The sequence below is a fragment of the Scylla paramamosain genome, chromosome 40 (assembly GCF_035594125.1).
Source record: "Scylla paramamosain isolate STU-SP2022 chromosome 40, ASM3559412v1, whole genome shotgun sequence".
Taxonomy (NCBI): Eukaryota; Metazoa; Arthropoda; class Malacostraca; order Decapoda; family Portunidae; genus Scylla; species Scylla paramamosain.
Genome location: NC_087190.1, coordinates 11,416,604 through 11,431,603, shown reverse-complemented (window position 1 = coordinate 11,431,603; position 15,000 = coordinate 11,416,604). Strand labels below are relative to the sequence as shown.

The 15,000-nt window shown below is 45.6% G+C and overlaps 1 protein-coding gene across 1 annotated transcript in view; it reads left to right on the top strand.

The window, feature by feature from the left end:
- Positions 1-7,098: 7,098 nt before the first annotated feature.
- The window catches only part of LOC135092429 (homeobox protein MSX-2-like), an 8,724-nt gene continuing 822 nt past the window's right edge, over positions 7,099-15,000 (top strand). The window contains exons 1-2 of the mRNA XM_063990908.1: positions 7,099-8,519; positions 14,660-15,000. The exon at positions 14,660-15,000 is cut by the window's right edge and continues 822 nt beyond it. Of these exons, the coding sequence (XP_063846978.1) occupies positions 7,955-8,519; positions 14,660-15,000 (906 nt within the window). The 5' untranslated portion in view covers positions 7,099-7,954. The remainder of the gene's footprint in view (positions 8,520-14,659) is intronic.

Genomic DNA, 15,000 nt, shown 5'->3' with positions numbered 1-15,000 from the left:
TTCTCTTGCTTACTTTCTTTCCTTCCTTTTCTTTCTTTTTTGTCTATCTATCTATCTATCTATCTATCTATCTATTCTTTATTCTCTCTTTCTTTTCTTCTTCCTCTCTCTCTCTTGTTTCCCTCCTTTCTTCCCTTTGTCTCTTTGCTGGTTTCCTTCAATCAATCTATCTTTCATTCTTTCTTCTTTTTCTTCCTTCGCCTCTCTTCCTCCCTCTCCCTCTCCCTCTCCCTCTCTCCCTGCCTCTCCCTGGCCATCACCTTGTCATCTGCTTACCTGTATCACCTCTCCCAATCTTCACACCTTTGCCAATTAGTCTGCAATTCTCCTCCATTCTCCCCACTCTCCCCATTCTCCCTCCCCACTCTCCCAACTCCAGTTCTCCTCTTCTTCCATCTGCTTAGCTCCCAAAATTTACTTCTCCATCCCTTCCTTCTCCCATCAAAATAACCTCCCCATCTCCCGTCTCCCCATTTCTTCTCCCCTTTAAGTTAATTACTCTATTTATCCCTTTTTTTCTCCCTTCTTCGCCCCTATTACTTGTATACTCTCTCTCTCTCTCTCTCTCTCTCTCTCTCTCTCTCTCTCTCTCTCTCTCTCTCTCTCTCTCTCTCTCTCTCTCTCTCTCTCTCTCTCTCTCTCTCTCTCTCTCTCTCTCTCTCTCTCTCTCTCTCTCTCTCTCTCTCTCTCTCTCTCTCTCTCTCTGTTTGTCTTCCTGTTTCTCGTCATTCTCCCCATCTCCTGTTTCTCCTCCCCAATATTTCTTCCTCCTCCCCCGTTATCTCCTCAATGTTTCTCTCCACCCCAGTTATTCTCCCCGAAAATTCCAGTTCTTAATCTTTATCTCCCCAATTCTAATTTCCCCAATATTAACCTCACCCCATCTCTTACCACCCCAGCGTCTTTTTCTCTTCATTCTTGATCTCCCAACTGTCCTCCCGTCACCCCAATTAATCTCCCCAACATTCTTCATCCCATCTCATCTCCCCAACACCCTCCCCTCACGTCCCCTCTCATCCCAGTTCTCATCACCCCAGCATACCCTTATCATCACCCCTCACCCCCAACCCCCCACGTCTCTCTCCCCTCTAATCTCCCCAACTCTCCCCTCACGCCCAAAATTTCCTTTGCTAATCTTAATTTTACTTACCCTCTTATTCTTTGGGGAGAGATGGGAGTGGTGAGAGAGGAGAGGGGAGGGGAGAGGGGAAGAGGTGAGGGTAATTTAGACAGGTAATGGTAAAAGGAAGAGGAGGAGGAGGAGGAGGAGGAGGAGGAGGAGGAGGAGGAGGAGGAGAGGTTAGGTTAACTTTGGTTTTTAAATTCAAGAGAGAGAGAGAGAGAGAGAGAGAGAGAGAGAGAGAGAGAGAGAGAGAGAGAGAGAGAGAGAGAGAGAGAGAGAGAGAGAGAGAGAGAGAGAGAGAGAGAAAGACAAAAAGGGACATGATAGAGAAAGAGGGAGAGAAAAAAAGAGGCAAGGAAGGAAGGAAGGAAGGGAGGAGGAGGAGGAGGAGGAAGAGGAGGAGGAGGAGGAGTAATATATATAAAACTGATGGCTTAGGTGGCTTGTGTGTAAAGGGGGGAGGGGGTGCTAATTAAGCCTTTAGAGAGAGAGAGAGAGAGAGAGAGAGAGAGAGAGAGAGAGAGAGAGAGAGAGAGAGAGAGAGAGAGAGAGAGAGAGAGAGAGAGAGAGAGAGGATGATGAAAAGAAAGGAATAATGAACAGTATAAGAAGAAATACTCCTCTTCTTCCTCTCCTCCTCCTCCTCCTCCTCCTCCTCCTCCTCCTCCTCCTCCTCCTCCTCCTCCTCCTCCTCTTGCACATAAAATCTGCCTTTCCTTTCACCCTTTTCCTCCATCCCTCCCTCCCTCTCCCTCCCTCACTAACTCCTTTCTTCCATCCCTTCCCTCTCCCCCTCTCCCCCTCTCCCCTCTCCCCTCTCCCCATACGCACCGGAGCAAAGGCATTCAGCTAATTTGCATACCGCTAGAGTGAGAGGGGGAGAGTGGGGGAGAGGGGAGAGAGGGAAGTGAGAGGGGTGAGAGAGGGGAGAGAGGGAAGTGAGAGGGGTGGTGGTGTTTAGTGACGTATGTTGTGTGATTAGAGAGAGAGAGAGAGAGAGAGAGAGAGAGAGAGAGAGAGAGAGAGAGAGAGAGAGAGAGAGAGAGAGAGAGAGTGAGTGCAGGTGTGTTTGTTGCTGCCCAGGTGAGCTAATTATTTTTTTTTATTTGTGTGTGTGTGTGTGTGTGTGTGTGTGTGTGTGTGTGTGTGTGTGTGTGTGTGTGTGTGTGTGTGTGTGTGTGTGTGTGTGTGTGTGTGTCTGATTTTTGCGGTTTTATATGTGTATGTCTCTCTCTCTCTCTCTCTCTCTCTCTCTCTCTCTCTCTCTCTCTCTCTCTCTCTCTCTCTCTCTCTCTCTCTCTCTCTCTCTCTCTCTCCCCCAAAAATTGTCATTTCCTCTTTTCCTCCCCAAAACAGTAAAATTTCTTTCCTCTTTTCCTCGAATCACCTCACACGAAGTAACAAAAACCCTCTCCTCCTCCTCCTCCTCCTCCTCCTCCTCCTCCTCCTCCTCCTACTCCTCCTCCTCCTCCTCCACAATGCGATGTCCTCCACCATGACCGTGGCTAATGATGGAAGATTGAAATGTGTCCTCCTCCTCCTCCTCCTCCTCCTCCTCCTCCTCCTCCTCCTCCTCCTCCTCCTCCTCCTCCTCTTCCTCTTTCTCTTCTCGTCTGTCTTCTCCATCCTCTCCTACTTTCTCTATTCCTCTCTTCCTCGTTTTCTCTTTTTTTCTTTTTCATTTCTTGTTTTTCTTCGTCTTCCTTTTTTTCTCTATGTCTTTTTTCTGTCTCCCTTTCTTGCTCTTCTTCTCCTCTCTCTCTCTCTCTCTCTCTCTCTCTCTCTCTCTCTCTCTCTCTCTCTCTCTCTCTCTCTCTCTCTCTCTCTCTCTCTCTCTCTCTCTCTCTCTCTCTCTCTTCCATATTTCACATCAGAATCGTTTGTTAGTGATTAAAAATTTTCCTTAACGTGTTTTTTCCCTTTTTTGTTGTGAAGTTTATTAAATTATTTGTATTTGTGTATGTGTGTTTGTATGTTGTTGTTGTTGTTGTTGTTGTTGTTGTTGTTCTTCTTGTTGGGGGAGGGATTATTAGTGGCCTAGGTGTATATAACTAATTAGGATCTGTGTGTGTGTGTGTGTGTGTGTGTGTGTGTGTGTGTGTGTGTGTGTGTGTGTGTGTGTGTGTGTGTGTGTGTACAATTAGGGTAAGCAACAAAAATTCTCTCTCTCTCTCTCTCTCTCTCTCTCTCTCTCTCTCTCTCTCTCTCTCTCTCTCTCTCTCTCTCTCTCTCTCTCTCTCTCTCTCTCTCTCTCTCTCTCTCTCTCTCTCTCTCTAAGTATACATATAGAAATTACTCATCCATCTTTTCTTATCTTTGTTATCTGATCTCCTCCTCCTCCTCCTCCTCCTCCTCCTCCTCCTCTTCCTCCTCCTCCTCTTCACCGGATGTCCAGTGCCAAGAAACATCCCTTCCTCCCTTCCTTCTCTCTCTTCCTCCTCCTCCTCCTCCTCCTCCTCCTCCTCCTCCTCCTCCTCCTCCTCCTCCTCCTCCTCTTCCTCCTCCTCCTCCTCCTCCTCCTCCTCCTCCTCCTCCTCCTCCACTTGACCTCTGCCCTCATTAGTGTACAGAGAGGTCAAGCCGGTGACGTGTGTGTGTGTGTGTGTGTGTGTGTGTGTGTGTGTGTGTGTGTGTGTGTGTGTGTGTGTGTAGCGTTTGATCATTGGGGTATTTTTGGTTTTAAAATAATCATTCCCTAATTTATTCTTTATCCTCTCTCTCTCTCTCTCTCTCTCTCTCTCTCTCTCTCTCTCTCTCTCTCTCTCTCTCTCTCTCTCTCTCTCTCTCTCTCTCTCTCTCTCTCTCTCTCTCCTTCCTTCCTTCTTTGTGAAAGCGAAAAGAAGGTAAAAGGAAAGAGAGAAATGAATAAAGGGATGCAAAAAACGAGAAATAAAATATAGAAAAAGAAAATACAAAGGGAGAAATAAGATAGAAAGGGAGAAATAAGATAGAAAAGAAAGAGAAAAATCAAGAATAAAGATAGAAAGACAAAAGGTGAAGAATAAACATGAAAACGAAGAAAAGAGAAGGAATGATGAAAAAGGAAGGGAGGGACAAGATGAAAGAAGGGAGAGAAAGGGAGAGGGAGAGGTAGAGGGAGGTCATTATAGTGAAAGGTCAGATAATCCTTGACCTCTTGACTCGATGAAGGAAAGAAGGAAGGAAGAAAAGGAGGAAGGAAGGAAGGAAGAGGAAAAGTTGATGATGAAAATGTTACAAGGACAGAGAGAGAGAGAGAGAGAGAGAGAGAGAGAGAGAGAGAGAGAGAGAGAGAGAGAGAGAGAGAGAGAGAGGAAGGAAGGAAGAATGGTAAATAGGAAGGACGGAGAGATGAAATAAAGAGAAAAGGAAAGGAAGGAGAGAAACATTTTTTATAGAAAGGACGGAAAGAAGGAAGGAAATGAAGAAGAGAGCAAGAAAAGAAGAAAGTAAATAAGGAAGGGAAGAAGGAAGGAAGGAAGAAAGGGAAGAAGGAAGGAAGGAAGGAAGGAAAAATGGTAGCTTGGTGTGAAGGAGATAAGGAAGGAAGGAAGGAAGGAAGAAAGAAAGAGGAACAAAGGAGAAAAGTTGTATGATTAATGAGTAAAATGAGGAAACAGAGTGAGAGAGAGAGAGAGAGAGAGAGAGAGAGAGAGAGAGAGAGAGAGAGAGAGAGAGAGATTAATGCTACTGATTATGATGATATATAAAAACAAACAGGATTAAAAAGAGTAATGATGAGAAGAAGAAAAAGAAGAAGATGAAGAAGAAAAAGAGGAAGAAGAAGAAGAAGAAGAAGAAGAAAAAGAAGAAGAAGAAGAAGAAGAGGAGGAGGAGGAAGAGAAGGAGGAGGAGGGAAAAGAAGAAGAAGAAGAAGAAGAATATCAACAACAACAACAACAACAACAACAACAACATTACCACCACCACCACCACCACCACCACCACAGCCAACAACAACAACAACAACAGCAACAACAACAGAATGAAGAAGAACAAGAAGCCTATAACAGAAAGCCAAAGAAGAAGAAGAAGAAGAAGAAGAAGAAGAAGAAGAAGAAGAAGAAGAAAAAAAAAGAAAAAGAAGAAAATCCAGCACCACCACCACCACCACCACCACCAGCAAGAAGAAGAAGAAGAAGAAGATCCTCTGGACTAACATACCTGCCTTAAATCCTCCTCAAATTACAGTGATTTTAAAGGTTATGCATTAGACTTGGCCGCGAAAATCCGTGACAGGTAAACCTCCCACGGGTTCTAATTAACACCTGTGGGCTCCTGATTGAGACAGGTAACTATCCCCCCCCTTCCAGCACTCCCATCCCCTTCTCTTCCCCCAATCTCTCTCTCTCTCTCTCTCTCTCTCTCTCTCTCTCTCTCTCTCTCTCTCTCTCTCTCTCTCTCTCTCTCTCTCTCTCTCTCTCTCTCTCTCTCTCTCTCTCTCTCTAGTTAGCGCGCCTAAATACAAGTCACGTTTTGGTTTTATTAAGGGAAATGGGAGATGATTGAGCGAGTGAGCGAGCTGGTTAGGTTCTCTCTCTCTCTCTCTCTCTCTCTCTCTCTCTCTCTCTCTCTCTCTCTCTCTCTCTCTCTCTCTCTCTCTCTCTCTCTCTCTCTCTGTTTTTCCTCTTTTCAAAGTAAAATTGGCATCATTTCACTAACAATTCTCTCTCTCTCTCTCTCTCTCTCTCTCTCTCTCTCTCTCTCTCTCTCTCTCTCTCTCTCTCTCTCTCTCTCTCTCTCTCTCTCTCTCTCTCTCTCTCTCTCTCTCTCTCTCTCTTTCCTTTCATAGCGATAATTCCCGTCCATTGTGCCCTCCACTCCACCCCTTTTTCCTTCTCTCTCTCTCTCTCTCTCTCTCTCTCTCTCTCTCTCTCTCTCTCTCTCTCTCTCTCTCTCTCTCTCTCTCTCTCTCTCTCTCTCTCTCTCTCTCTCTCTCCCAGTCTCTCCCCTCTCCCTCTCTCTCCCCTCTTTTTCCCCTCACGGTCAATCACTGCGCCATAATTTTTCCCCCTAAGTGGCGTTATGTCCACCTACCCCCCCATAAATAGACACAGACCCCCTCCACTAAACGCCATCCGTTCCACATGGTCTGGTGGAGGAGGAGGAGGAGGAGGAGGAGGAGGAGGAGGAGGAGGAGGAGGAGGAGGAGGAGGAAGAAGAGAAGGAGGGAAGGTTAAGCTGTTAGTTGTGGTTCGGCTTTTTTTTTTGGGGGGGTGGTAGGGGGTTGGGGTGGTGGTAGTAGTAGTAGTAGTAGTAGTAGTAGTAGTAGTAGTAGTAGTAGTAGTAGTAATAGTAGTGGTGGTGGTTGTGTTTCTTTTTGTGGGGGTAATGAAAGGGTTAAGAAGAGGGGAAATAGTAAGGGGAAAAGAGGGGAGATAGTTATGATAGTAGTAGTAGTAGTAGTAGTGGTTGTGGTTGTAGTTTATATACGCGTAAGAATATGCATTGAAGGTGAGGGGAGGTGAGGGGAGGTGAGGAGAAGTGAGGGGAGGTGTAAGTGGTAAGCGCAGTAGTAGTAGTAGTAGTAGTAGTGGTGGTGGTGGTGGTGGTGAGGGGAAGATACAAACGAAGGAAGGTGAGGGGAGAATTTTTAAAGGTCGGTGGTGGTGGTGGTGGTGGTGGTGGTGAGGGGAAAGGAGGGGAGCGAGTGTAAGGGATGGTATTAAAGGGATGGTTCTCGTAGGTACTCGTTGTGTTTACTTCATCCTCATCTCCTTCCCCTCTCTTCCCCTCTCTTCCTCTCCTTCCTCTCCTTCCTCCTCTCTTCTTTCCCCTCTTCCTCTTCTCTTTTTTCTTAGTTCTTCCTCTTGTGTCCCCTCACGGCTCTTATTGGGGTGTGAGAGAGAGAGAGAGAGAGAGAGAGAGAGAGAGAGAGAGAGAGAGAGAGAGAGAGAGAGAGAGAGAGAGAGAGAAGGGGACACACAGCTACTGACGGAGGAAGACAAAGGGAAGAGCGCGCACACACACACACACACACACACACACACACACACACACACACACACACACACACACACACACACACACACACACACACGCTGTATTTCTATGTGTGTGCGCGCCGCCGCCCGCTGAGGACCCTCCAAAATGAAATCTCTCCTCCAGCGCCCCTCCCCCTCTCCCGTCTCCCCTCGGCGGATGGGCGGCCCTCACGGCAAATATATATTCTCAATTACCCCTCGGGTGTCACCTCTCCCCTCGGGCGCCTTCCCCTCGCTCCGGGCCGCCGCCATATTTGCCCTCCCCTCGCTAGTTAGACAAACTCTCACTTACTCAATTAAGTCCAATGAGGTGATGTTGATTTCCATTTCATTACCGTCACTGCTTCCCGCGACGCGCCGGCCAGAAGCGCCCCGCGGCACGCCCTGCGCGGCTCTGTGGGCGGCGGGGGCCCGGGGCGGCGTGCGGCGGGCGCGTCACCCCGACAAGCACCCCGACTGTAAATCTTGCCATAAACCTAATGGCCCGTGCCGAGTGTTTACTAATCTGTGCGCTGATTGGCTGGCCGCGCGTTGGCCGTCCCGCCCCGCCCCGCACGCCCGCGCCGCCATTGGTGCAGGCGGCAGGGCGGGGCGGGGCGCGGCGCGAGGGCGGTCTGGGCGGCGCGGGGCGGCAGTCGGCGGGTGGTCGGGGCGGAGGCGTAAGTCAGCGCGGCGCCGCGGCATTGATAGCTTGTGTAAACACTGACATCCGCTGGGACACCGCCGCGCCCCGCGCCCTTCATACGGCGCTCTCCATAGCCTCGGGGCAGCGCCAGGTCGGGGCGCCCCGTGGCCCCTCAGCCCCACGCCCCGCCATGCCCCAACGCGGGGCGTGAGTCAGCCCAGGCAATCACAGGAGCGCGGCGCCATGTCTGGTGTGGTGGCGGCCGAGGCGGTGCGGCCCAGCCTCAACTCCGCCTTCAGCGCCGTGGCCAGGAAGACCTTCTCCTTCTCCGTGGACGCCATCCTCGCCGCGCCCCCGCACGCCAAGGAGCGCGACGCAGACGCCCTCGCGCCCACACACACGCCCACGCCGCCCGGGGCAGCCCTCACGCCCCCGGCAGACGACAGACTCTGTGCCAAGGCGTCGCATGACGCTGACGGCGACGCCGACGAGGATGACGACGAGGACGAGGAGATCAACGTGGACTGTGAGGCGGACGAGTGTCGCTACGACCCCCGCGGCGACGACGACGACGAGGAGGAGGAGGCGCGGAAGGCTGGGAGAGGAGGAGACAGAGGAGACGGAGGAGGAGGAGTGGGTCTGCCCATGTCCTCCTTGCTTGAGAATCACCTGGGGGCGCGCCACGCCCTGCCGCCCCCGCCCTCCACCTCGGCCTCCTCCACCCCCACCATGGCGCCCCACCACCTGGCGGGCGCCTGGCCTCACAACCTCCTGTTCCAGCAGCAGCTCGCCCTGCACGCCCTCACCAGTAAGTACCCGCCACACACTCCTCCACGCTCCTTCCCTTCCTCCACCCATCCTCTTCCTCCCCTTCATTTACTCCACGCCGCTCCTTCTCTTCCTCCACTCTCTACTCCTTCAGTCTTCCCTCCTCCCTCCACACCTAAACGCATTACCTCCCATACACTTCCTCCTTCCCTCCATTCCTCCTTCCTTTCCTCCCTAAATCCGCTTCCTCTCCCTCTCCCTCTCCCTCTCCCTTTATTGCCTTGCTTCTCTCCCTCACGCTTCATCCCTAAATCCATTACCTCCCTCACGCTTCCTTTCCTCCCTCCCTCCCTCCCTCCCTCCCTCCCTCCCTCCCTCCCTCCCTCATCATTCCTCTACTGCGGTAACCTCTCACCTCCTCCGCCTCCTCCTCCTACTCCTCCTGTTCTTAAAGTCACCTCACGCCTCCTCCTCCTCCTCCTCCTTCTCCTCCTCCTCCTCCTCCTCCTCCTCCTCCTCCTCCTCCTCCTCCTCCTCCTCCTCCTCCTCCTCCTCCTCCACAACTCAGAATCCTCCTAAACATTCTCCTCCTGTTTCGTCTTAAAACCTCCTTCTCTCCCCCTCCTTCCTCCCCCTCCATCCCTCCCTCTCTCCTTCAGGTAATTGGCGCCTCACCTGCCTCACACCTTCAGCAGTGGCCCGTAATTTGCACTGATTAGCAGGTGACCCGCTTACCTGTGTGTCTCCTACCTGGGCTTACCTGAGTGTGTGTTTTAGCGGGGAGAGAGAGAGAGAGAGAGAGAGAGAGAGAGAGAGAGAGAGAGAGAGAGAGAGAGAGAGAGAGAGAGAGAGAGAGAATTAGTAAGGGTAATGGCGTAGTATTTTGCCTAATTTCCTTCTCCTCCTTCTCCTTCTCCTCCTCCTCTTCTTCTTTCTCCTCTTCCTTTCCCTCCTCCTACAACGCCACGAGGGATATTGTTGAACGAAAAGTATGTTATTATTATTATTATTATTATTATTATTATTATTATTATTATTATTATTATTATTATTATCAGTAGAAGAATAATTTTTTTCGTCTTCATATTATTTTTTTTTTTTTTTCTATCTTTGGTTAGTTCATAAAATTTGTTTATTTATATTTTGGGTAGTTCTTGCGTCTCTCTCTCTCTCTCTCTCTCTCTCTCTCTCTCTCTCTCTCTCTCTCTCTCTCTCTCTCTCTCTCTCTCTCTCTCTCTCTCTCTCTCTCTCTCTGAAATATTTATATGAAAGCGAAGTGGCTCAAATTAAAACTAGTTCTAATTTTCTCACATTAACGTAAACTTCGCGGAGGAAAGGAAAGAGGGAAAGAAAATTAGTAAGGAAAAGTATAGTTATTGTTTTCCTTTCTTGTTGTTTTCCTGGTCACGTGGATGCAGTCACGAGAGTTGTTGGTCATGGTCTTCATAAATAGTTTTTTTTTTGCTTGTTATTGGTTTATTTGAATTTACTTTTCATTATTCTCTTTTTTCTTAATTAATTCGATTTTAAGTAATGAATTTTAATGTTTTTGCTTTTCACTGATTATAATTTTTACTAGTTTAATTAATTTATGTTGTGGTTTATTATTATTATTATTATTATTATTATTATTATTATTATTATTATTATTATTATTATTATTATTATTATTATTACTACTACTACTACTACTACTACTACTACTACTACTACTACTACTACTACTACTCGTGTTTGCATTTTATTCTACCACCACCAAATGCGTTAAAGTAATTTCATCTGTATTTTTCTCTTTTTCCTCCTCCTCTTCATCATTTCATTCGTCTTAATATATGAACGTGTCTGTCATTGTGCTGTACACTGTGTCATGAAGTGCGCGGCAGTGACTGAGGCAGGCGAGAACACGAGCACACGGGCACTGCTGCACTGACGCCCTCAACCGCCCCGCCATTGGCCAGTATTCAGAAACGTCTTGCTATTTCACTAGAACTATTTTCAAAGGCCACAAAGATGATCAGGCGTGTTTTCAAGAGTGTTTCTCCTGTTAATAATGTAGAAATCTTATTAATGCGTCACTGGAACCGTAAAAACACCCTTAAAAGCCCGTGTAACTTCATCATGACTGTTTTCAAAGGCCACAACAATGATTACCCATATTTTCAAGTGTTTCTCCAGTTAATAATGTAGAAATCTTATGAATGCGTCACTGGAACCGTAAAAGTACCCTTAAAAACCCGCTTAACATCCCTGCCACTATTTTCAAAGGCTGCAGAAATAATTAGCAGGGTTTTAAAAGAGTTTTCCTCCTGTTCGTAATGCAGAAATCTTATTAATCTGTCACTGGAACCGTAAAAACACCCTTAACAACCCGTGTCACTTCAACTAGAGCCTCTTAAAAGTAGTGGAGATGCGGCCAGAAGTGTTTCAGATACCAGCCACTGTGTAATGAAGCATGTGGGAGTGAGTGAGACAGGCGAGGACACGGGGAGGGACATGGTAACACTGCTAAACTAATACTCTCTCTCACTCACTCACTCACTCACTCGCTCTCTCTCTCTCTCGTTAATATGTCTACGTATTCCCTCCCATATTGTATCGAGGCGCCCGGCAAAGTTACGCTATAATCTTCCCGACACTATTAACTGATTATAAGATACCTGAGTGTTTTGGTTCAGTAAGCCGGTGCTGTTTAGTGAAGTAAGGAGTCTGGTTGAAAGACAGCGTTAATTTGCCGCACGTTTCAAAATAAGGAGGGAGGGGATCCGTAGACCAGCCAGCCAGCGAGTGAGTGAGTGAGTGAGTGAGTGAGTGGGGCTAGAATATATAGACCAGTTTGCGAGTGAGTGAATGTATAGACTGGTCAGTGGATGAGAGAGACTGACTGACTGACTGACTGACTGACTGACTATAAAGACCAATCAACCAGCGAGTGAGTGAGCGCATCAGTCTAGCAGTGTTACCATGTCTCCCTTGTCCTCACCTGACACAGACACTGCCACACACACACACACACACACACACACACACAGCGGCATGCCAGTACTGCTTGCCTCGAGGAACAAATCAGAAGAACAAAGGAGGTAAGAACAGAAATGAAATAAATTGTTGACACGCTGCGCAGTCAGTCATTTGTTTTGAGAAGAGACGCGTTTGTTTGTTTGTTTGTTTGTTTGTTTTGCTTCTGTTGCTTCAGTTAACTACGAAAGAATGAGTCGAGTAAAGAAGGAATCACGGAGAAATTAAGAATATTATTAGTAAATGCAATAAGAGGAAGAGGAATTGTGAAAAAAATATAAATGAATGTAAATAAATAAATAAATAAATGAAAATAAATGTAAATGTGATAAGAGGAAGAGGAATTGTGAAGAGAAGAAAGAAAGAGTATAAGCATTACATTTAATAAGAGGAAGACAAATTGTTAAAAGAAGAAAGAAAAAAAAGGAGTATAAGTAGTATATTTAATAAGGAAAAAACTTGTTAAGAGAAGAAAGAAAATTATAAGCATTACATTTAATGAGAGGAAGACAAATTGTTAAAAAGAAGAAAGACAAAAAAGTACAAGTAGTATATCTAATAAAGAAGAAAGAGGAGAAAGAAAAAAATATCAGCATTAAATTAATAAGACGAAGAGGAATCGTTAAAAGAAGAAAGGAAGAATATAAGTAGTATATTAATAACGAAGAAAATTGTTAAGAGGAGAAAAAAATATAGTTATTACATTTATTAAGAGGAAGAGAAATTATTGAGAAAAAAATATAAGTACAACATTTAATAAGAGAGATTATTAAGAGGAGAAACACGAATAATAATAATAGTAAATGTAAAAAAGGAAATTATTGAGACACGAAAAAATATTAGTAGTAAATTTAATAAGAGGAATTGTAAAGAGGAGAGAAAGAGTAATATTATTAGTAGTAAATTTGTTAAGAGAAGAAAGGATATTATTAGTGAATTTAATAAGAGGAATTTTTAAGAGAAGAATATTTTGTCTCTTTTTTTAAATTTAATCTCGTTCTTCTTCAGTTATGTTTTCTTCATTATGTTCGTGTCTTGTTTTCTTTGATCTGTTTTTTTTTTTTTTTTTACTTTTTAATGCGCTTCAAATTTCTCTCACTTCATTCACTATAAAAAAAGCTTATTTATTTGTTTATTTATTTGCTTGTTTATTGAGTCATATACTTGGTTAATATAGTGTGTCATTTATTTGTTTATCTCGTCATTTACTGTGTCACTTCCCTCGTCACTTATTTTTGTCATTTACTTGTTCATTTATTTAGTCATTTAGTTTGTCATTTATTCATTTAGTCATGTATTAATTTATTTGGTGATTTGTTTATTAATTGAATCATTTACTTGGTGATTTACTTATTCATCTAGTTATTTAATCATTTACTTATTTATCTAGTCATTTAGTTGTCTGCTTCATTATTGGTCTGGTCATTTACTTATATAATCAATTAAATAGTTTAGTAAGTAGTTTTGTCATTTATTTCAGTCATGTACTACAGCATTTACTACATCACTATTAACAGTAAAGGAATAATTGATTTAAAAATACGTATTGTTCATTAAATTCATTAATTTCATTTACATTCCTCATTTTTTTCTCGTTTTCCTTTTTATTTTATTTTATTTTTTATTTTTATCTTAATTTTCACGACCAATTTGTTTAATTTTTTCTTTTCCTTCATTTCATTCAATACATTAATCTGAAAAAAAAATAAAGGCAATATCACACGTTATTTATTTCATTCATTTATTTTCATTTCATTCAAGATTTTCTCTATATATTTATTTATTCATTTATTTTTATTTTATTTTATTTTATCTTTACATTTCCACCAAATTTTGCTTTCTTCTTTAGTGGTCCTCTCTCTCTCTCTCTCTCTCTCTCTCTCTCTCTCTCTCTCTCTCTCTCTCTCTCTCTCTCTCTCTCTCTCTCTCTCTCTCTCTCTCTCTCTCTCTCTCTCTCTCTCTCTCTGCTTGGAGATAGAGTTTGTTATGGTAAGAGTGAGGGAGAGTATTTTGGGTAAATATAAGGGTGAGGTGGTTGTGGTGGTGGTGGTGGTGGTGGTGGTGGTGGTGGTGGTGGTAGTGGTCTCTTGAATATGTCTTCTTGTGTTTGCTATTGTGTTCTGTCTTCTTCTTCTTCTTCTTCTTCTTCTTCTTCTTCTTCTTCTTCTTCTTCTTCTTCTTCTTCTTTGTCTTCATTTTCATCTCCTCATGATATTTTCATGCCATTTTTTTCCTTTCATCGTCTTTTGTCTTCTACTACTACTACTACTACTACTACTACTACTACTACTACTACTACTACTACTACTACTACTACTACTACTACTAATAATAATAATAATAATAATAATAATACTCGCGATCTTTCCTATCTTCCTCGTCGTCTTCTTCCTTTTTCTTCTCGACCTTCTCTTCTTCTTCCTTCATTTAATTCCTTTCTTTCATCAATCTTTATGTCTATCCTTCTATTCGCACTGTTCTAAGCCACCGCACACACACACACACACACACACACACACACACACACACACACACACACACACACACACACACACACACACACACACACACACACAGTTGGCGCAGTGGTAGTCCTGTCGCCTGTATATCAAAAGACCAGGGTTCGTATCCCATTAATAAGTGGGTGAATTAGGCCGCTGATTGGCTATAAGTGAGCTGTATGTGTGTCAGCAGCCATGTGTGTGTGTGTGTGTGTGTGTGTGTGTGTGTGTGTGTGTGTGTGTGTGTGTGTGTGTGTGTGTGTGTGTGGGCCAAGATGTAGAGAAGGAGAGCTGTAAGTAATTGGTTCATAAAACACACACACACACACACACACACACACACACACACACACACACACGGGTGGTGGTGGTGGTGGCGGGCCAGGGGTGGTGGGTGTACAAATGGTTCCGGTGTGTGGTGAGGGAGGTGACAGGCGCCCTTCCCTGTATCTCCAGGGGCGTGAGGGCGGCTCATCACAGGCGTCACGCTGCCTGCACTCATCTGGTGTGTGTGTGTGTGTGTGTGTGTGTGTGTGTGTGTGTGTGTGTGTGTGTGTGTGTGTACGCGGGTCGTCCCCTCAGCCCACAGCTGGAGTGCGTGTATTTGGTGTGGGCATAATGAAGTGTCTCTCCAGTGTCTCACCGCCGCCCTCTCCTCCCACAGAGACGCCTGAGCCGCCCAAGTTTCTGGGTCCCATGAAAGTGAACCTGAGGAAGCACAAGCCCAACCGCAAGCCGCGCACGCCCTTCACCACGCAGCAGCTGCTGTCGCTGGAGAAGAAGTACCGAGAGAAGCAGTACCTCAGCATCGCCGAGCGGGCCGAGTTCTCCGCCTCGCTCAGCCTCACCGAGACGCAGGTCAAGATCTGGTTCCAGAACAGACGCGCCAAGGACAAGCGGCTCAAGGAAGCGGAGATGGAGCGCCTTCGGTACTCCTCGCGGCCCCTGCTGCCCCACAACCCCCTGCTGCCCCCCGCCTCGTTGCTGCCTCACTTCCTGTTCCCC